Here is a 23,749-nt window from a genome sequence, read left to right on the forward strand (position 1 = left end):
ATACTATTTTTATTGTATCTTAACAGAACACACACCCTGAGGGGTATTAGGGGTTTCTTACCCCCCACAATATTTGTTTCCAGAGAGTAAGTCATCTGTATACCAAGTTAGGTTGAAATTGCTCAAGGCGTTCCAGAGTTATGCTGGAACACGCACACTCACACACACACACCAGAGGTGGGTTGCAAATCCCAGCGCTACCGCTTTGCATGTGCTTGCATGCGTGACACTTCTGCACTTGCACATGTGTTGTGGCCCAGCAGGAGCCGTTGGAGCTGCCACCAGACTCCGACAGCGAGGGGTCCTATGAGTCGGCCCTGGAAGATGTGGAGGACCCTGGACAGGGTTCCGACTCCGAGCAGGGCGCAGAGAGACTGGTTGGCCACCAGGTGGCGCCTTGGACCAGTGGGGAGGAGACAAGGGAGAGTGATCCAAAAGCCAGCAGTGAGTTGTTCCTGGATGCACGCCGTCGAAGAGCGACTCGGCGTCAGGAACAATTGCACAATTACAGAAGGTGATTGTACTCAGCTGGTGGTCATTAGGCTCCTCTCCAGACTATAAAAAAGACTGCTTGTGCCACGCCCTTCTTGCAGAAGTCAACGCTTTGACTAAAGAGAAACTAACTTGGCAGGCTGGATTGCTGCCAAGGTTTGTCAGACTTGCTGCCAAGGTCCTTATCTGTTTGTTTACTTGGCTTTCAGCCACCGAGAGTCTGGTCTTGTTATTAAAGGACATTCCATTTAGGCTTGTCTCGGCTTTCGTTACTGGACGTAGGAGGGGGTCAGAACACACATGTAAGATATAATATGCTGAATTCAGATCACCCTTTTTGAAACCCAGGATCAATGTATATGAATTTTGCTATGAGTTTTAATCTCAGGTTAACCGTGAATGAAATGCATAATTGCCCAAGAAAGCTCACATTGCACCAATTTAAAAAAAAAAATCATGAGAGGAATATAAAAGAATTCCAACAATTTATATATTCGGTTGCAACATGTAACTGAAACATGTTCCAAAGAAACTCTAAATTCTTTAGAGCTAAGAAACGTGTATAGCCCATCAAAGAATCTATTGCATTAATTGAACCGAAGCAGGAATCTTAGCAGTTGAAGTGGCAACATGCAGCTAATCTCAGATAAAGTTTATTTTTTAAAGCTGCAGCTCTAATAAATCATCCAAAGGATATTGAAGTCACTCCGCTCCATAAAGGCATAATGGTTAACCTAGCATCAAATCAATTTATAAAGTTTTTTTTTTGGGGGGGGGAAGGATTTAGTAAAATCAACCCCCTTGTGTTTACATCTGTAAATGACTCAAGATAGCAACTCAACCACAAGACCAATTCAGCCACCCTGCTTTTTGTAAATGTGGTTCCAGTGGCCAACTGGACTTTTCCACCCCTTGGGGGCAGACAACAAGTTGTTTGCAGACCCACAGAAGTGAAAGTGAAACTGAAAGGAGGAAAGGATGCTCTCTTGGGAATTAGAAAATTCCCATGACACTCTTGTCTCTTAAATCAGGGGTCTCCATCCATGACAGCTTTAAGACTTGTGGACTTCTACAAGTCTTAAAGTTGACAAGGTTGGAGACCCCTACCTTAAATCACTTCTACGCAAGGAATAGCGTACAACGACAGTGATCAGGTTGGTTAATTTTATTGTTACTGCAGGTTCTAAGGTATGATAAAGAATCGCATTGGTCATTAATTCAGACCCATGGATGATGCCATTTTTCAACCATTCAAAAACATCAGATCTGTTTATTCATGATTTGAATTGTGTTTTCATTTTTCTGGATTCTAGATGGAGAAGACGGGGGCATTTTATTATTTAAATGATATTTTATGTATGAATGTGTTTGTGTATTCTAAAGATAGATAGATATTAGATAGATAGTTGGATATATAGATATATGGATAGATGGATAAAAGATGGATGGATGGATGAATGGATGGATAGATAGATAAATGATAGATGATGGATGGATAGATGGATGGATGGATGGATGGATGATATAGATAGATAGATAGATAGATAGATAGATAGATAGATAGATAGATAGATAGATAGATAGATAGATAGATGATAGATGATAGATGGATGGATGATAGATAGATGGATGGATGGATGGATGGATGATGGGTGGATGAATGGATGGATGATATATGGATGGATGGATGGATGATAGATAGATAGATAAATGATAGATGATAGATGGATGGATGATAGATAGATGAATGGATGGATAGATGGATGATAGATGGATGAATGGATAGATAGATGGATGGATGGCTGGATGGGTGGATGATAGATAGATAGATAGATAGATAGATAGATAGATGATAGATGATAAATGATAACTGATGATGGATGGATGGATAGATAGATGGATGATGGGTGGATGAATGGATGGATATGGATGGATGAATGGATGGATGATAGATAGATAGATAGATAGATAGATAGATAGATAGATAGATAGATAGATAGATAAATGATGTTACCTAGTTTGGGTAATGAAAAGTCTGCTAGAAAACTAGGGGTTCAATCAATTTATTGCAAATTCTGTGCCCAAACCTCCCACCTATTCTCCAAAGGGCTTGGAGGCAGAACAAGATGATGAAAAGAAGGACCAGGGGAGACATGATAGCAGTCTTCCAATATCTCAGGGAGTCAAGCTATTCTCCAAGGCACCTGAGGACAGGACAAGAAGCAATGGGTGGAAACTAATCAAGGAGAGAAGCAACCTAGAACTAAGGAGAAATTTCCTGACAGTGAGAACAATTAACCAGTGGAACCACTTGCCTCTAGACATTCCGGGAGCTCTAACACTGGAGACTTTGAAGAAGAAAGTGAACAGCCATTTGTCCAGAGTAGTATAAGGCAGGGGTGTCAAACTTGATATTTTTGCGGCCCAGATCAGAATTCCAATTGTCCTCCAATGGGCCAATGGTGGGGGGAAGAGTTGGTGAGCGCACACTTGATGCATGCATGCACGGGCCCTACCCCTGCCATCCTGGCACCTCCTGTGTGCAGGATATGCCTGCCGGGATGGTGTGGGTCTGGCTGAAGCAATGCGGGCCAGCTCCTTACCATTTTCAGGACCGCCACGCGGGCTGGTCTGACCACATCACAGGCTGGATCCTGCCTGGGGGTCTTGAGTTTGAAACCCCTTGGTATAAGGGTGCCTACTTATGTTATGGATGCTCCAACACTGGAGGTTTTGAAGAATAGATTGGACTTCCGTTTGTCTGACCTGATATAAGGCAGGGGTGTCAAACTCAATTTCATCAGGGTTGTGTTTGACCTCAGCGGGGCATGGGGGGCATAGGTGGGGTGCGTGTGAGTGGGGTGGGTGTAGCCAGGGTGGGTGTGGCCAGATTGATGTCACACGTCTTGGCGGCACCTGTGGTGGCCAAGTGCTAAGGTAGGACTTCCTTCAGATTCTCCCTCCCTCTCATAATCTCCTTCCTGCCTTCCTTCCTTCCTTCCTTCCTTCCTTCCTTCCTTCCTTCCTTCCTTCCTTCCTTCCTCCTTCCTTCCTTCTTTCCTTCCTTCCTTTCCTCTTCCTCCTCCTCCTCTTCCTTCCTTCCTTTCTCCTTCCTTCCTTCTTTCCTTCCTTCCTTTCCTCCTCCTCCTCCTTCCTTCCTTCCTTTCTCCTTCCTTTTTTCTTTCCTTCCTTCCTTTCTTTCCTCCTCCTCCTCCTCCTTCCTTCCTTCCTTCCTTCTTCTTTCCTTCCTTCCTTCATTTCCTCCTTCCTTCCTTCCTTCCTTCCTTCCTTCCTTCCTTCCTTCCTTCCTTCCTTCCTTCCTTCCTTCCTTCCTTCCTTCCTTTCTCACCCCCCCCCAAGCTCTGTGTTCACTGATGGAGGCACTGCAGGCTGAACCTTCCTTGTTTTCAGGGTGGCCCGGTGGGCCGGATCTGGGCCCCAGGCCTAGAGTTTGACACCCCTGGTATAAGGTCTCTTGCTTGAGCAGCGGGGGGTGGGGGGGTTGGACTAGAAGACCTCCAAGGCCCCTTCCAACTCTGTTAGTCTTATATTTTCAAGTTTTAGAGCAATAGCTACTATTAGAGGAGGCATCATACATGTTACGAGCAAACGAACAAAGCTCCATTAAAGAAAGCGAAAGAGAAATCTGTCAAAGTATATTAACAAATGGCAGAGATTACACACCGTATCTTTAGGGTGGCCCAGTAAGTAGAAATATGGGGAGCCATGCTTGTCACTTTTCATGCACATGGAGAGACTGGAAGATAACGTTCCTAAAGGAAGGGGAGGAACAGCCTAGGACCAATCATTAGAATTAAGAGAAGCAGTAACATCAAGACATATTAATCAATTATTATTATTATTATTATTATTATTATTATTATTATTATTATTATTTACAACAAAACAGCTTTGCATGATTAGAAGAGACATTTATAAGCAAAAGCCAACTTTTTTTTTCTAATACAGAGGCATGCAGGCGATTAATAAAAAGAAAGAGAATTGCAGACACATTTCAGAGACAGATATATATATATATATATACAGGCAGTCCTCGATTTACATCAGTGATTCGGTTGTTAAGTGAATTTGGTTTTTTCCACGGATTTTGCTTCTCCCAGAAAAGGGCGGGGGGTTCACATGACCCCGGGAACACTTCAACCGCCGTAAATACGAGTCCGTTGCCAAGCGCCTGAATTTTGATCGCGTGACCGTGGGAACCCTTAAAACCTGGCTGTTCCGACAGGCCTGGGGCTAAAGAACTGTTGCCCCCGTCTCGAATTGGTATGACTGTTGTGTTTTAATCATGCATTGTTTTTTATGTCGTTTTAAATTCTTGTTTGTATCCCCCTTCCCTGGTTGAGTTGTGAGCCGCCCTGAGTCCCCTTCGGGGAAAAGGGCGGCATATAAATAAAATCAACATCAACATCAACCCACGGTCACAAGCGTGGAAAACCTACATCACGTCACTTTTCCCCCCCACTGCTGTTGTAACTTTGAACGGTCACTAAATGAACTGTTGCAAGACGAGGACTACCTGTAGACAGGAGAATGTTCAGATCCTTTCTGCCCCATGATTGCAAACGGATAACCATGGATAATTGTTGGGATTTATTGTTGAGATTTATTTCTATGCAGCCACTACAGTAGTATTCGGCCAACAGATGGCAAGTATTTACGAATTTGGATTTATGATATATCTACGTTCTTTTGTTCTAATAGAGTTTCCTGTTTCCTGTTACAGTATTTAGTTGGGCAGTAAAGCACATGGTGACTGTGCTCTTTGTTTGCTCTGGGTGGCGTTTTATCTAATCAGAATTTCGAACGATAATCTTCCTAGTTTCTTATGGCTATTTGAGATCTTACCAGCTATTTTAGATCTCTGGAAGATTAACTGCTCTCGATGGAATCTATATTTTCACCTCTTTTGAGGTTCATGGGCTTCACAAGCATCTTCGTTTGCTGAATTTTGAATACCGGAAGCTTTTCTCGTGGCCAGCTCAGTCCTTGTATCTTGACACGGAAAAGCCCACATCAAATGACTTTTAATTCCTCAGTTTTGCCTGTTTAGTTCCTTCGAAATTGGAGCCGGTGGAAGAGATGGCCTTTCTTGACTAGAACGGGGATTCTAATGCTTATTGTCACGGAGAATTTGACTTTCCGAGGGACCCTTTTTTAATACTTCTTTTCATGGCAGCCTGTCAAGTTTGTTTTCCTTAAGGCACAATATACTGCCTTTTAAAACTCCATCTAAATGTCATTTTATAGAAACAAAGAGCAAAGCAACCCACTAAGGGATTCCCACACTTCTCGACAGATATTAGTATTCTTAATCCTGCTTTGAACACTTGAGGCAATTATGTGTGGACTTCAAATGCATTTCTTTCCCCTGACTATCTTGTCTGCCTGCCTGTCTGTCTGACTCTGTCTCTGTCTCTCTCTCTTTCTGTGTCACTTTCTGTCTCTCTGTCTGTCTGTCTGTCTGTCTCTCTCTCTCTTTCTCTGTCTCTCTGTCTCGCTCTTTCTCTCTCTGTCTTTCTCTGTCTCTCTGTCTTTTTCTCTGTCTGTCTCTCTCTGTGTCTTTCTCTCTGTCTTTCTCTGTCTCTCCCTGCCTCCCTCTGTCTCTGTCTTTCTCTCTCTCTCTGTCTTTCTCCGTCTTTCTCTCTCTCTGTCTCTCTCTCTCTCGGTCTTTCTCTTTCTCTCTGTCTTTTTCTCTCTCTCTTTCTCTGTGTGTCTCTCTGTCTCTCTGTCTCTCTCTGTCTCACTCTTTTTTCTCTCTCTGTCTTTCTCTCTCTCTGTCTGTCTCTCTCTGTCTCTGTCTTTCTCTCTCTGTCTTTTTCTCTCTGTCTTTCTCTCTCCGTCTCTCTCTCTCTCTTTTTCTCTCTCTGTCTTTCTCTCTGTCTGTCTGTCTCTCTCTGTCTCTGTCTTTCTCTCTCTGTCTTTTTCTCTCTGTCTTTCTCTCTCCCTGTCTCTCTCTCTCTTTTCTCTCTGTCTTTCTCTCTGTCTGTCTGTCTCTGTCTCTGTCTTTCTCTCTCTGTCTTTTTCTCTCTGTCTCTCTCTTTCTGTGTGTCTGTCTGTCTTTCTCTCTCTCTTTTTCTCTGTCTGTCTGTCTGTCTGTCTGTCTGTCTGTCTCTGTCTTTCTCTGTCTGTCTCTGTCTCTCTGTCTCTGTGTCTCCCTTTCTCTCTGTGCTTGAATGAGTTTTTAATGACTTCATTCCTTCTGATTCTCTTCTCCCTTTCTGTAATGTAATAAACTCAGATGAATGCATGTTATTGTTTTGTTGAACAATGGTATAATAATAAACTCGGATTACTTTCTGTTTTTTTTTTTAAATCTCATCAGTCCTAAGAGCCTTTTTAATTAGGGTATTTTGGAATAGAGAGATGGACAGCTTAACTCATCTATGTGTTTACCCTTAATTCTGTTGCTTCTTTCTTAAATAACCACTGAGACAGCGGTCACATAAAAATGCAAATTATTGTGGAAGTTTTCATGTCGCTGTTCTTTGCACACAACTGTGCATCTCTTTTTTTTTATAAAACAAACTCATCAGAAGAAAAATACCACCAAAATAAAATCTTGTTTGAATTACCTCAGTCCCTGGTTAATGCTATCAGTAACAAAATACTGTATATACTCGAGTATAAGCCTAGTTTTTCAGCCCACTTTTTGGGCTGAAAAAAGCCGCCTCGGCTTATACTCGAGTCAGTGAAAAATTTGCCCGAAATGGAGGAGAAAAAGGGGCGTGGCCATGCCGCTGGGTGACACTCGTGAATGGCCCAGTGCCCCTGTGAGTTTCCCCTCCCTCTGTGTCAGTTTGCCGCGCAGCGCGCACCGCACCATCCCCCCTCCTCACGTTCTAATGTAATGCAGGGCTGTCTTACGATTCCCCTTCCTCCCCCTCCTGCCGCTCTGCAACGATGTCCCACCTCCTCCTTGTTATGGCAAGCAGCCACATAGCGATGTCCCACCTCCTCTGGTACAGTGATCCAATGATAGGAATCACTGTGCCGTGTGTCATAGGAGGCGGGACATCGCTCCCGCCGCTGCACGGGACATCATCATCACAGCGGGACATCAGCATCATGAGGTGAGTGAAGTATTTCATTGAATACACCACTAGTTTACTGTTTTTCTTTGAAATAAATATTCAAAAACATTATTGGTATCTATTTTTATTTTTGAAATTTACCGGTAGCTGCTGCATTTCCCACCCTAGGCTTATACTCGAGTCAATAACTTTTCCAGTTTTTTGTGGTAAAATTAGGTGCCTCGGCTTATATTCGGGTCGGCCTATACTCGAGTATATACGGTACACTTCTTAAAGCTTTTTAGCTGTCGTTTATGTAGACATCTGTTTTTAACCTACTGGGATATAATGGAGGTTTAAAAGAGGATTTCTATGTACAGGAAGTCCTCAACGTACGACCAAAATTTCCATTGCTAAGTGAAACATTTATTAAGTGAGTTTTGCCACAATTTAAGATTTTTTTTATCTTCTGACAAGCAAAGTCAGCGGGGAGGCCAGGTTCACTTAAAAACCGTGTTCCTCATTTAACAACCTCCGTGATTCACTTTTCGCAAGAAAAAAAGTCACTTAATGGTCTCACATAGCAGCAGAAATGTTAGACTCGGATGTGGTCGTAAGTCAAGGAGAGTCTGTATTCAAAATCTACTTCTTTTCTTTCTGAGGGTTAACGATTGCAATAAAGCTATTTGAAAATGTGAAATTTTATCCAAAGCAATAAGCTTTTTTTTCCTTTAAATTTCCCTCTGGAAAAAAAAATTATCTGCCCTTATTCCTTGAAACAGGACAAAATAAGACCAACGATTAACATTTTAGCATGCACAGATTAACACACAGAAGGAGAAACTGACATCATCCCATGCGCCACACCACAGAAAAAAACGACAGGTTCCAAATGAATATTTTTTCTTTCTTTCTGCATTTTAGGCGTTCAAGATCAACACGAAACATTTCCAAAGGGTTCTATATCAGGATAATAGCATAGGTGCCCCAATCTCGTTTTCTTTATAAAGGTGTATTCCTACTCCCCTTCCCATTAAAAGCCAGAGCAATTAAAACCAAATATTTTTTCTAAGAAATCTCTCGGGAAAGAAAAACCAATAAAAATAAGAGGGGAAAATCTAGCAAGTTCCAAAAACAAGCATCGAAAGAGAAATAAAATAGACATTGTGGGAACCTCTGCGGACGAAAACATTCTCAAGATATTTGATTGTAGAAAGGAGTTATGTCAGCAACCAATTAACTGCCCCCCCCCCAAATAAATTTATAGGCAATATATGCACATGCCTGTTTTTTGACAGTTTTGGGGGCTGTTTTCAGGCCATTTTCAGGCTGATTTTATGCTGATTTCAGGCCAATTTTGGCCCGAGAAACGGCCTGAAAACGGCCGAAAAACCATCTAAAAATGGTCAGAAACCCGCTTGAAAATGACCCAAAAATGGTGTAGGTTTTTTGCCATTTTTTGGGTTCCTTTCAGGCCATTTTTTTAATCCAGTTTCAGGCTGTTTCCAGGCCATTTTCAGGCCGATTTGAGGCCAATTTTGGCCTGAAAAAAGGCCAAAAAAACCTGCCTGGGTTTTTTGCCGTTTTCTGGGTTGTTTCCAGGCTGTTTTTTGATCCAGTTTCAGGCCTTTTTCAGGCTGTTTTGGGGGGCATTTTGCCATTTTCAGGTTAATTTGAGGCCTATTTTGTCCTGAAAAAGGCCGAAAAACCACCTGGAAATGGCCAAAAACCTGCCTGTTTTTTGGCTGTTTCCTGGGCTGTTTTTTGAGCCAGTTTCCGTCCGTTTTCATGCTGTTTTGGGGGGCATTTTGGGGCCATTTTCAGGTTAATTTGAAGCCATTTTTGGCCTGAAAAAGGCCGAAAAACCACCTGGAAATGGCCAAAAACCTGCCTGTTTTTTGGCTGTTTCCTGGGCTGTTTTTTGAGCCAGTTTCCGTCCATTTTCAGGCTGTTTTGGGGGGCCATTTTCAAGCTGGCTTCTGGCACTCCGGCACCTGTGAAGCAGGGGTGGGTTTCAACCGGTTCGCGGCGGTCCCTGCGAACCGGTTGGTCGCCGAACCCAGAAGTAAGTAACTTCCGGGAACGGCGAAGGGCGCGCCCGCCCGCCCACGGTCCTTACCCGGTTTTGACGAGTTCTGCGCTTCCACGCATGCGCAGGATGCATACAGCACCTGCGCGATCGTCCAGGAGCAGCTAGAGCGTCGCGCAGATGCTAGTACGCATGCATGCACCGCACACGTGCACGAGGACGCCACCAGCCCCGTTCCAACCGAACTGGTTGGAACGGGGCGAGAAACCCATCCCTGCTGTGAAGACATGCTGGAAACCAGAAGGGCAGCTGGTGAAGGCACGTGTGCCCACAGGCACGGGTGCCACAGGTTCAACATCACGGGTGTAGGGTCTCCTGCTTGGGTGGGGGTGGGGGTGGGTTGGACTAGATGACCTACAAGGACCCTTCCAACTCTTGTTAATCTGTGAATCCTCTGCAATGTTGTATTTCATGGCAATTTGGTAGGCAGAAATGTCCAATTGAGAGACCTTGTAATTGTATTTATTTGGCCAAACTTCATGTACGGAAACATGTCAGCAAGAATAATATTGCACCAGTCTGATATAATAGTATATGTAATCCTCAAATTACAATCACTTTTTAGTGACCATTATAACAGCATTGAAAAAAGTAACTTATACCCGTTTTTCACACTTACGGCCATTATGGCATCCCCACGGTCACATGATCAAAATTCGGATGCTTAGCTCACATTTATGACGGTTTCACTGTCCAGGGGTTGTGTGATCCCCTTTTGCGACCTTCTGACCAGCAGGATTCACTTAACAACCGTGTTAATTAACAACTGCAGTGATTCACATAATGCCAGAAAGGGCGTAAAACGGGCCAAAACTCACTTAACAATGGTCTCAGTTAGCAATAGACATGTTGGTCGTACGTTGAGGACTACCTGTAGCGTTGTATACTATAGGGAGTAGGGTGGATAGGAGTTGGGTCCAGACGTCAGTGGGGTTACAAATGGATCTTTCTTCTACCATATCCATATAATTTTTTTCCCCCTCAGGGGATGAAAGAATGTTCTAGAAGGACTACGTCTTTCTGGAACGTTCCTTCAGGACGGAGACAAAGAGGAAACTCCACTACACAAACAAACATCTCCCCCCCTTTTTTTTTGCAGTGTTACTTCCATGTTACGCCAAACACAATACAGGTAGTGTGAAAGGTAAGGGCCACTAAATTGACAACCTCCACCCCCACCACAACGACAGCCATAATAAAAGAAGTGGAAACCCACCATATTCTGGGACCTGCCCGGTTCCACGTTTTAGTAACAACCGTACTCTTCGTCCACCGGATTTGATGAGTTCTATTGCTCTGGTGTGGGTCATGTCTCTCGTAGTTTCCCCGTTGATTTCAATAATCTGATCTCCCACCTGCCGGGTTGGAAAAAATAAGGGGACCAAATTACACCTTGTAGACACAACGCTTCACACGGGAGCATCACGACAATCAATTCACACACTACTCCGTTCGATAAATCTGGAGTTTCGACCTCCTGTTTAACGAAGGACAGATCTACAGTCAGATCTCAGGAATGTCTATCTTCTCCTCCTGGTCTTTCTGATGATGACGGCAAGCAGTCCTCAACTTACAACAATTCACTTAGTGACTAATGAAAGTTACAATGACACCGAAAAAAGCGACTTGGACTATGTATGCCGTATGTTTTAGAGTATAAGACGCACCTTTTTCCCTCAAAAAAGAGACTGAAAATTTGGGTGCGTCTTATACACTGAATACAGCATTTTTGGTCTCCCAAAACCCCGCTCCCTTTGCAAAAATGGCTGTGCAGAGCCTTTAGGAGGCTTACAGAGTGCTCCTGGGGGTTGGGGAGGGCAGAAATGAGCAAAATATTGGCCATTTTTTTGCTTAATTTTGCCCCCAAGCCCCCAGGAGTACTGTATAAGCCTCCTAAAGGCTATGCATGCCCTTTTGTTGGACAAAAATGGGCTGTTTTTTGCTTCTTTTAGGAGGCCCCACCCCCTAGGAGCACTCCACAAGCCTCCTAAAGGCTATTCATGCCCCTTCCTTGAAAAAAAAATGGGCCCGTTTTTGGCAAAAAGCGGGCCTTTTTTGGGAGGTCTGCAGAATGAAAAAACCTTTTTTTTTTAAATTTTTCCTCTTCAAAATCTTGGTGCGTCTTATACTCCAGTGCGTCTTATACTTCAAAAAATACGGTATAGTTTGCTTCTCTTCTGCCCTAAATAATAATAAATAAAAATCTGTCTTTCCAATAGGCTTGAGAGGACAAAAACAGACAGGTGATTTTCGCATCCCAGTAAATATTTTCAGTCGGATGTTCCTGGTTTACCTCTGAGGTTTCAAAACAATTATACGAGCTTTGTTTAAACCAAGGATGTCACATGTCATTCCTGAATGCGCAAAGTTCGGTCAATCAAGAAAATTCATTCCAGGTGGACTATTTTCCCTGCCAGGTCAGAACAAAACATAATTATATGCATGGGCTTTCAGCCTTTGTTAAGTGGCAACTTTTAATGATCAAAATAGCCTCTGATTGTGCACCGGGGTACCATTGTCTGCCAACTTAATGCACTTCCATAATTAAAGCTCCTGGAAGAGACTAATTGCCTGGCAACAAAAAAAATGACACCGTCTTTCTAAATGTGGATTGTTGTTTCTAGACAAATTGTTTGGTTATCTTTTCCTTCCCCATCCTTCCTGCTGATGGAAAGATACCGCATGTGAACTTGTGGCGTTCTCTGCTCACATCCAGCGTCATAACTAAAAGTAGTCATAAGTTACCTCCTCAGGGTTAACTTAGCATAGGTTTTATGACCCACCTCTAACACTACTTCCCTGAAAGTTTTGCTACTCTGCCATGATGAGATGGGAAATGCATTAATTGTTACTGTTTTGGATAGGAAAACAGTGGTGAGGACAGCAGAAAAGATGATTGGAAATTCACTTCCTTCTATCCAAGATGTTTGACCAGGATACCAATAGTACCAACCTTGTTAACTCTCAAGATTCTTTTTCCTGTTTATATATTGATATTCTTTTGAGAGTGGGCATCAGAATTTCATTTTTTTTAATGGTGCCAGTGTGTTCACAGAAAAAAGTGACAACAAAGGTTATCTCATCTCATCTTACCTTACCTCGCCTTATCTTATCATCTTGTCCTATCCTATCCTGTCCATCCTCCTCCATTCTGTTCTATTCTGTTCTATTCTGTTCTATTCTGTTCTATTCTGTTCTATTCCTATTCCTATTCCATTCCTATTCCTATTCCTATTCCTATTCCTATTCCTATTCCTATTCCTATTCCTATTCCTATTCTATTCTATTCTATTAATTCTTTTCTACTTCATTGTTCTATTCTATTCTATTCCATTGTTCTATTCCATTGTTCTATTCTATTCTATTCTAATTTCATTGTTCTATTCTATTCTAATTCCATTCTATTCTACCCTACCCTATTCTATTCTAATTCTATTCCACCGCACCCCACCCCATTTATCCTATCCTATCCTATCCTATCCTATCCTATCCTATCCTATCCTATCCTATCCTATCCTATCCTATCCTATCCTATCCTATCCTCCTGCATTCTATTATGTTCTATTCCTATTCCTATTCCATTCCTATTCTATTCTATTAATTCTTTTCTACTTCATTGTTCTATTCTATTCTACTCCATTGTTCTGTTCTATTCTATTCTATTCCATTCCATTCCATTCCATTCTACCCTACCCTACCCTATTTTAATTCTATTCCACCCCACCCCACCCCATTTATCCTATCCTCCCTTTCCTTTCCTATCCTATCCTATCCTATCCTGTGAAACATCGGCCAGTGTGGCTTCAGCCCAGTCTACCCAATGTGGAAACATGCCAGCAATTTGGGGAATGGCGTCAAGCTCATCATCTTGTCCTATGCTATGCTATGCTATGCTATGCTATGCTATGCTATGCTATGCTATGCTCTCCTCTCCTCTCCTCTCCTCTCCTCTCCTCTCCTCTCCTCTCCTCTCCTCTCCTCTCCTATCCTATCCTATCCTATCCTATCCTATGAAACATCAGGCCAGCATGGCTTCGGTCTGGTCTACCCAATGCGAAGAGGAAACCCGCCAGCAGTTTGCAGAGTGGCATCAACCTGGCCACACCCACCCAGTCGGCCATGCCCGCCCGGCCCCCTGAGGTCAACTTCAGCCCTGATGCGGCCCTCAGTGCAATTGAGTTGGATACCCCTGGCCTTCACGATTTCAGATAAATGGCCGTCCAGTCTCTTTTTGAAAGCCTCCAGTGATGAAGCACCCACAGCCCCAGGAGGTTAAGCTGTCCTCTCATTCTGCATAGTCTAGAGAAATGGTTGACTTCATTTTAAATAAATCTGGGTGACTCCGTCATCCGATTGGTCCTGAATCAAGTGAATGCTCTGGAAATGGTAAGGCACCAATATATATATATATCTTTAGCTGGGCCGTCTCAATTATGTGAAAGGATAAAACGATATGCCTTTTGATCTACAGTCTTCTGTTGACAGAAGACTTACATCACGATTCTTGATGGCTCTTTATTTTACGACTCGCGCAATTTTCTTCAAATACATATTCCATAAATGTTTGCATAACGTACCAAATAAGCTATGCTAATTCATTCCGCAGAGGAGAGAGAAAAAAAAACAACGTATGTACTCTTATAGATAATTCAGACTTAACCTCATAAATTTAACATTATCATTTTTTTTTTTTAAAAAGTTGAATTCGATCTGATTAAAGCGGAGATTAATAGCCTGGCGTTTCTTTTTTTTGGAGGTTATTTTCCATGAATTATGAAGAGCTGACTTGCATGTTTTAAAAGATAAAATTAATCATAAGTGTAAAAAGAAAAAAAAGTCCTTTCCTTCCTGTTAACGTTTCTTTAACTATGAGAGCTGAATTGTTTTGAAAATAGGCTACATAATAGAGCCCCCCATTTGTTTCTTATTAAGATAAAATAAAATATGTAGCAGAAATCAATTCAAGTACCCTCAAGAAAACACGTTCTACTTTATCTATTATTTCACATCTGTCTTCCTGCAATTTAATACATTATGTTACTAGAGTTTTAGGTTTCCAAGCCATCAAAAACGAATCCCTGTTTTATTAAAAGTGGCTAAAGAAGAACGCAGTAGAGATTTAGTGTCATGTCCTCCGAATGCTTTAGAATTAAAAACAAGGACCAAATACTTGGCAACTGGAGCTAAGATGATGAGAAAGAAATTCCACTTTAAATTGATTGATTGATTGATTGATTGAGAGTTTATTTATATGCCGCCCTTTTCCCTGGGGGGACTCAGGGCGGCTTACAACTCAAAGGGGGGGGGGGAAACAAACATTTAACACGTAAAACAGTACATAATTAAAAGCACAACATTCATACCATTCGGGTGGGTTACAGTCTTTAGCCCCAGGCCTGACGGGATAGCCAGATTTTAAGGGCTGTGCGGAAAGTCTGGAGGGTGGTGAGGGTACGAATCTCCACGGGGAGATCGTTCCATAGGGTCGGAGCTGCCACCGAGAAGGCTCTCCTCCGCGTAGTTGCCAGTCGGCATTGACCGGCAGATGGAACTCAGAGGAGGCCTAATCTATGGGATCTAATTGGTCGCGTGGAGGTGATTGGCAGTAGGCGGTCTCTCAAGTAAATTCAGAATGCAGCCCATACGAAACCTTAACAAAAATTACTGGAACCTAGAGTGAATGCCTAATTAACATTTAGTGCGCTAATTATTTTTTTGTTTAGTTATAATAGAATAACAGAGTTTGCAAGGGACCTTGGAGGTCCAAACTATCAAAAGATGGGATAAGATAAGAAATGGCTGGCAATAAAAGTTAAGGCTTAATATAACAGAGTTGGAAGGGACCTTGGAGGTCTTCTAGTCCAACCCTCTGCTCAAGCAGGAGACCCTATACCGTTCCAGACAAATGGCTGCCCAATCGATTTGGCTCTTCTGCATTTCAGAGTTTCTCACCGACTCTTATCGTTAGGCTTGGAAACTGCTGCCTCAGCTGTCCTGTTTAATGAGGGATTCCAATTAAAACTCATCTCCTCTCTTACCTGAACACACCCAGTGAACAAGAAAATGTCATCCCTCCCCAGGGTTGTTTGGTTCCTCTGCTTGAATTGATTCTATTTTAGGATGGTTTTTTTCCTTCCCGCTAATATTTAATCAGAATCCACCTCTCTCTCATTTAAATAAATCGTTCCACATTCTGGACTCCAGGACAATACAAAACAAGCCCCATTCGTCTTTGAGAGGACAGCCATTTTGATATTTTAAGACCGTCTCATCTCTCTCCTCAATTTAAATATTCCCAGACCTTCCAATCGCTCCTTGTGACACCTAGCAATAGCAATAGTTAGGCTTATATACCGCTTCATAGGGCTTTCAGCCCTCTCTAAGCAGTTTACAGAGTCAGCATATTGCCCCCAACAACAATCTGGGTCCTCATTTTACCCACCTCGGAAGGATGGAAGGCTGAGTCAACCTTGAGCCTGGTGGGATTTGAACAGCCAAACTGCTGAACTGCAGTCAGCCGAAGTAGCCTGCAGTGCTGCATTTAACCACTGCGCCACCTCGGCTCTTAATTTCTGATTTTTAGATCCCCCTCAATCGATGGTGCCATTCAAAATTTTTCCCTACCGGTTCTGTGGGCGTGGCTTGGTGGGCGTGGCTTGGTGGTTGCGGTGGGTGTGGGGGTCATGTGACTGGGAGGGCATGGCCAATTAAAAAAAAACTTTTTAAAGCATTTTTTAGCTACCGGTTTTCCCGAACCAGTAGTTAAAAATGCTTTAAAAAGTAAAAAAAAAAAAAGTTCCGACGTGTGGGCGGATCAGCTGATTGTCACGCAGCTGGTCGTCGGAACTTTAAAAAAAAAACACTTTTTAAAGCATTTTTTAAAGTGCCAGTTTGACCAGTAGTTATGAAATGCTTAAAAAAGTTTTAAAAAGTTTAATTTTAAAAGTTTAATTCTAATTCCTTCAACTGTTCGAACACATTTATGAAATGTTTATTTATGTTTATCAACAATACCAGCATTGATGTCAGGCCTGCAATTATATTCCTTTTAGAATTTTGGCCTGCCACACTTTCTCTTATTTCATTATGCTGTTTCATTAGTATAGTTGATGGGAGGGGGGAATAGACAGGAGTAGGATAGTGGAATGTATTGTTTTCATTCTTTACTAGAAGCCAAGGTCATCTTTTGTCTCTGCACTTTTACACCTCACCGGAAGAAGCTGGGTGTGGATGCCAGTGTGGAAGAAGAAGATTGGACCATGTGATGGATTGTGGGTGTGGGGACAAGATCATGAACTTTTAATTGGGTGGGATTCTGATGTAATTTCCAGAATTGGGATTAACACAGATGTGCTAAGATGTCTGCTTTATTAAAGTGGAACTTTAAGGATCGTTTTGCCTTGGACTCTGATTTAATTCTACATGATACTTGGAACGCTGACATTTGATACTCTACCCTGGGCCTATTTAGTGAGAGAGAAGCTTAATTTTGCTCAGTGCCCGTGATCTGTTAGCATTTGCCTCCTGAAGCCGCCTTACCCTCATTCGTCCGTTTCTTATTGCTGGGCCGTCTTCTGCCAATCTCAAGACATAGAGGTCCATTTTGTATTCTCTCCCACCACGAATGCTGAATCCAAACCCTTTGGCTCCCTTTTCCAAGTCCACAGTAAAATAATCAAAATCCTAGACAAACCAAGGGAGAGAAGAAAAATCAACAAGTTTAAAAAACGGTAGCATTATTATTATTATTATTTTTTACCAAGATCAATGCTTTTAGCGTATTAAGAGATACGGACTCAGATTAAGTGATCTCTTTCTATCACAAATATTCACCAGGTGGTTTTTGTTTTTGTTTTAAATGATCGTATGGATCTCATTAAGAGCGCAGTAGTAGGCTAATTCTGCCGACGGCCAGGTGTTCGATCCTGACCGGCTCAAGGTTGATTCAGCCTTCCGTCCTTCCGAGGTGGGTAAAATGAGGACCCAGATTGTTAGGGGCAAAAGGCTGACTCTGTAAACCACTTAGAGAGGAATGTAAAAGCACTGTGAAGCGGTATATAAGTCTAGGTGTTATTGCTGTTGCCCTATCATCTATTTCACTCCATCTCTCTCTCTCTCTTTCTCATCTATCTATCTATCCACCTACCTATCTATCTATGATCGACTTTTCTGATGGACAAGCTCAACATTTTAGCCACTGAGCCACCACGTATCTATATCTATGTCTATACCTCTATCTATCTATCTATCTATCTATCTATCTATCTATCATCTATCTATCTATCTATCTATCTATCTATCTATCTATCTATCTACCTACCTACCTACCTACCTACCTACCTACCTATACCTATACCTATACCTATACCTATACCTATACCTATACCTATACCTATACTATCTCTCTCTCTCTCTCTCTCTCTCTCTCTCTCTCTCTCTCTCTCTCTCTCTCTCTCTCATCTATCTATCTATCTATCTATCTATCTATCTATCTATCTATCTATCTATCTATCTATCTATCTATCATCTATCTAATCAATCATCTATCACAATGCTTAATTCAAATATTCACCAGGTGTTTTTTTTTGTTTTAAAGGATCATATGGATCTCATTAAGAACGCAGTAGTAGGCTAATTCTGCTGACTGCCAGCAGTTCGATTCTCACCACCTCAAGGTTAACTCAGCCTTCCATCCCTTCCGAGGTGGGTAAAATGAGGACCCAGATTGTTGGGGGCAACATGGTGACTGTAAACCACTTAGAGAGGGCTGTAAAAGCACTGTAAAGCGGTATATAAGGGCTATTGCCATAGCCATATGCTTAGTGTAAACTAAGTGTTTACACTTAGTTTACACTAAGTGTTCTCCTCCTCAGCTAAGTTGGGTGTATGGTTAAGGCATCACCCTAGATACCAGGAGATCTTGCCTGGTGTTGCCTGGCACACAAAGCCAGCTCATGCGCCGATGCGCCAAGAACACAAAGACTAGCATGCAAACTGGCCACTTGGCCTTCGGGTTTCCGGTGCGTGCATGTATCCAGCCAGCTGCTCTTCCTGCGCACCGGAACGGCGGAAAAACGGAGCCCAGCTGGTGATGGCGTGTGCGCCCACAGCGAGGGGCTCTGTGGGCCATAAGTTGGCCCTCATGGCTCCATGCTTATGAAATCTGTGTCTTCTCGGAATGCGTCTCAGGATAAGGCTGCTGGAGTTGGTGAGCACGTTGGAATCTGGCCATCCGTGCAATTGATGTGCGGAGAACGTCTGTTTCGACAGTTCAAACAGCAACGTAAATAGAAGCTGCTAAACCAACAGTCCTTTTTTTATTTGCCCGAGCTCCTTTGTGGGTTTTTAAAATGATTTCCTAATTACTGAAGGAATTGATCTGTAAAAGAGGGGGAGGAAATGGCAATATTGACACAGTCCCTCCATAGAGTTTATATTTAGCCAGTCTGCTGGTTGGAGCGGCTTAGATTATCCATGCGTAAAAGTGACTCTCTTGTCCTTGCGCTGAGACAAAGGACATGGCTCCTGTCCAAAGAACAAGGGCAGGCATCACTGTAGTGGGATTCGGCTCTACCAGCTATTCCTTAGCTGATCAGGGAAGGTGTGTCTGTAAACGCAGAAGGGTTTCTGGCGCTTGCTTTCACAGGCATCAACACAAAGAGAGAGGGGGGGGAACAGTATCGCAGGCTGACTCACTGCCCACAGCTAAGTGTTCGATCCTGACCGGCTCAAGGTGGACTCAGCCTTCTATCCTTCCGAGGTGGGTAAAATGAGGACCCAGATTTTTGGGGGAGAAGAGGCTGACTCTGTAAACTGCTTAGAGAGGGCTGTAAAGCACTGTGAAGCGGTATATGAGTCTAGGTGTTATTGCTGTTGCTCTATCATCTATCTTCTTACTCCATCTCTCTCTCTTTCTCATCTATTTATCTATCATCTATCTATCCACCTACCTACCTATCTATGATTGGCTTTTCTGATGGACAAGCTCAATATTTTAGCCACTGAGCCACCACGTATCTATGTCTATATCTCTATCTATCTATCTAACATCTATCTATCTATCTATCTATCTATCTATCTATCTATCTATCTACCTACCTACCTACCTACCTACCTACCTACCTACCTACCTACCTACCTACCTACCTACCTACCTACCTACCTATCTATCTATCTATCTATCTATCTATCTATCTATCTATCTATCTATCATCTATCTCTATCTATCAATCATCTATCTATCTATCTATCTATCTATCTATCTATCTATCTATCTATCTATCTATCATCTATCATCTATCATCTATCATCTATCATCTATATCTATCTATCTATCTATCTATCTATCTATCTATCTATCTATCTATCTATCTATCTATCTATCTATCTATCTATCTATCATCTACCTACCTACCTACCTACCTACCTACCTACCTAACTACCTACCTACCTACAGCTATCTCTATCTCTATATACCTCCCTCTCTCTCTCTCTCTCTCTCTCTCTCCCTCCCTCCCTCCCTCCCTCCCTCCCTCCCTCTCTATCTATCTATCTATCTATCTATCTATCTATCTATCTATCTATCTATCGCTATCTCTCTCTCTCTATTGCTCTCTATCTTTATATACCCCCTCTCTCTCCCTATCTATCTATCTATCTATCTATCTATCTATCTATCTATCTATCTATCTATCTATCTATCTATCTATCTATCTATCTATCTATCTATCTATCTATCTATCTAATCTACCTACCTATATACCTACCTACCTACCCACCTACCCACCTATATCTATTGTTTTCTTTATCATGTCTGTCTGTCTGTCTGTCTGTCCTCTGTCTGCCTGTCTGCCTCACTCTCTCTCTCTCTCTCACTATCTCTATACCTCTCTCTCTCTCTCTCTTTATCATTCTCTCTCTTTATCATTCTCTCTCTCTCTCATCTCTCATCTATTTCTCTCTCTCATCTATCTGTCTGTCTGTCTATCATCATTTGTTAATGTCAGGCACAGGAAACACACACAGACACACAGTCACACAGACACAGGGAGACACAGAAACAAACGCCCGCCCGCACACGCACACACACTTTAGGTTTTCAACCCTTGGAAGACACTGGGCACCTTCTCACTGACCACGAACTGTACAACACAGAAAGGGATGCTTACTTGTTCCCTTATTTTAAAAAAACTTTAAAAAAATACTGGGCCATCCAGAGAAACGTCTTCTTTTTTGCCGGGATCAAACCTGCCTCTCACTAGCAAACGAGCCCTCTTTCTTTCAAAGCCCGTTACGAAGAGGAGATGGAATATCTGGGCACAACCGGAGTCAACTGCAGGAGTGACCATTTATTAGGGACATGTCCTCTACATGTTTCTTTTGCATTTGATTTGCAATTCGTTTGGATCCATCTTTCATATTCGAGACAGTCAGTTGGCTTAATCCACAAAGTCCTTTATCTATCGGTTAGTGAATTACTGTATTTTTTGGAGTATAAGATGCACCGGAGTATAAGACGCAGAGGCAAATTTTGAAAAACAGTTTTTGCACTCTCCCAAAAATGGCCTGTTGTTCATGAAAACAGGCCCAGTTTTTGACAAAAAGGGGCATGAACAGCCTTTACGAGGCTTGTAGAGTTCTCCTGGGGGCTGGGGGGCAAAAACGAGCAAAAAACGGTCTACTTTTCGCTCATTTTTGCCCTCCCCAGCCACCAGCAGCACTCTGGAAGCCTCCTAAAGGCTCTGCACTGCCATTTTTGCAAAGGGGGCGGGGTTTCAGGAGGGTAAAAATGCTGTATTCACTGTATAAGATGCACCCAGATTTTCAGCCTCTTTTTTGAGGGAAAATGGTGCATCTTATACTCCGAAAATACGGTAATTTTAGCCAACCGAAACATCAAACGATTGGGGCGCAGAAAAAAGAAAGAGTGATATACAATTACGCACACCAACGCTGGGGAATACCTGAGGTGGCCTGTAATCCGATAAGGGGAACTGCCTGGTGTCAGGAGAATGTTGTCGGTAATCTATCAAAGGCGGCTGCCGGTAATCCAAAGGGGGGGATTGCTGGTAATCTAATACAGGCGGATGCCGGTAATCTAACGGAGGCTGTCTGTAATCTGTAAACGGAGGTTGCCGAATGTCGGGTTTGACATCCTGCCTTGCTTTTACTTCCGATCTGTAACTGAACAAGAAAACAACAAGAACAACAACAATGGCATTAGGACGGAAGTTTCTGTTGTTGGCGAAATGACACACCTGTAAAATAAATGAAATTGACTAGATTGCTGGAGTGTAAAACCGAGCCCCGTAATCTTGGCCAAGCAATTAAAGCAAGTAGTTTCACAGTTTACTTTATTGTCATTGCACCTCATACCACAACAGTAAATGCCATCTTCAATCTACATCTGGAGTCTGGGGAAGGCTCTGAGGAGGGCTCTGCGTCAGAGGCTGAGATGGGGCCAGGCTGGCTGACAGTTATCAGCTGCCTTTCTGAGTTGGAGATCAGTGGTGCAGAAGAACAGCTGGAGCCTGTTCCCGGTGTGCGCATGTGCAGAGCTGCCAGGAGAAGGGAACAGCTAAGGAACAAGGGCCGACTCGGGAGTAAGGCCACAGATGGACGGTAAATGGCCCCTCCCAGAGGGAATAAAGAGGAGCGAAAGGGGAGTGGAGTTTGCAGAAGACAATTACTTCAATTCATTAGGGTGAAGTTCTGTTCCTGACTTCTTGCCAAGGAATTGCTGCTACAGCGTGGAGTTTGGAAGATATCGGCCTGGTAGCTCTCCCAGCCTGATAAAGGTCTGTAGTTGTGAAATCTCTGTAAAGACTGAATTCACTTTAAGCTAAATAAAAGAGGTTTTATTGGGATGAAGAGTCGGCTTCGTGCTTTTGGGAAACCTAGGTCAGAACACTATCATACGTAAGAAAGCTATAAAAATAAAACAAAAAGACCTCCTTCACATTCTATACAATTGAATTGAAAACCCCTGATATTGCATTAATATTGCACTAGACAGTAGAATTCAACATAGTTACTGCCCTGGGAGAGAAGCTGTTTTTCAGCCTATTTGTCCTTGTTTTTATTGCTCTGTACCGTCTGCCAGATGGTAATAGTTCAAAAAAAAAAAAAAGGGTGCCCAGGATGAGATGGATCTTCAAGAATGTTTTGAACTTTCTTAAGGCAGCGGGAGCTATAAAGCCCTTCCAAAGAGGGGGAAAGGGAGTTGGTTTTAAACCATTGTGGGAACGAAATGACTCTAAACTGATGACCTGTTTAAGTCCGCCCACCCTTCTCCTTTTCTGCGAATCGAAATCTTCCTTCACTCTAACAAAAGCGTTCAGGGAAGCTGAGCCGTTGGACTTTAAGCCCAGTAAGCTCTGCCCACCTTCCCCATGGAATCAAGAGCCAAAAGGTTCTTGCCTTACCTGTTCTCGTGTCCTTGAGTCTGTAGAGGCTGTGGAGGGGCGGGCTGTGCTACAGGGCTCTGCTGAGTCCCAGGACTGTGTTGCTGGGCCATGGGACTCTGTTTTTCTGAGCTGGGTGCGGAAGCTGGGCTGTTCACCTCTGCATGGTGGAACAAGAGACATTAGAGAGCGATCACCCTCTAGGGCATTCAATGAAGAAAATAAAGGAAGGCAAATAATCTAATCCAATCAAACCATCTACTGTATTTTTCGGTGTATATGACGCACCGGAGTATAAGACGCACCAAGATTTTGAAGAGGCAAATTAGGAAAAAAAAAGTTTTTACACTCTGCAGCCCTCCCAAAAACGGCCTGTTTTTCAGAAAAACGGGCCTGTTTTTTGCCACAAAAGGGTATGCATAGCTTTTAGGAGGATTGTAGAGTGCTCCTAGGGGCTGGGGGGGGGGCAAAAACGAGCAAAGAACAGCCCATTTTTTGCTCATTTTTGCTCTCCCCAGGAGCACTTTGGAAACCTCCTAAAGGCTATGCACAGCCATTTTTGCAAAGGGGTAGGGTTTTGGAAGGGGTTTCTGTTGTGGCCTGCCAGCGGCCAGCGGAGCTAAGGGCAGACTCAGACAACGAGGAGGTTGGGGAGGAACATAGGGCAGTCCTGGAGTCTGGGGAGGGCTCTGATGAGGGCTCTGTGTTGGAGGGAGAGAGGGGACCAGGCTGCC

General features: G+C 42.9%; 1 protein-coding gene across 1 annotated transcript in view; it reads right to left on the reverse strand.

Moving 5' to 3' along the window:
- The window catches only part of MAGI2 (membrane associated guanylate kinase, WW and PDZ domain containing 2), a gene marked incomplete in the record, with an annotated part of 526,586 nt that overhangs the window by 28,107 nt on the left and 474,730 nt on the right, over nt 1-23,749 (reverse strand). The window contains 4 exon segments of the mRNA XM_087722353.1: nt 10,829-10,967; nt 17,152-17,295; nt 21,576-21,795; nt 23,037-23,175. Of these exon segments, the coding sequence (XP_087578479.1) occupies nt 10,829-10,967; nt 17,152-17,295; nt 21,576-21,795; nt 23,037-23,175 (642 nt within the window).

Source organism: Thamnophis sirtalis, unplaced genomic scaffold, assembly GCF_051295495.1.
Source record: "Thamnophis sirtalis isolate CommonGarterSnake01/CBP01778 unplaced genomic scaffold, rThaSir2_p1.2 scaffold_9, whole genome shotgun sequence".
Lineage (NCBI taxonomy): Eukaryota > Metazoa > Chordata > Lepidosauria > Squamata > Natricidae > Thamnophis > Thamnophis sirtalis.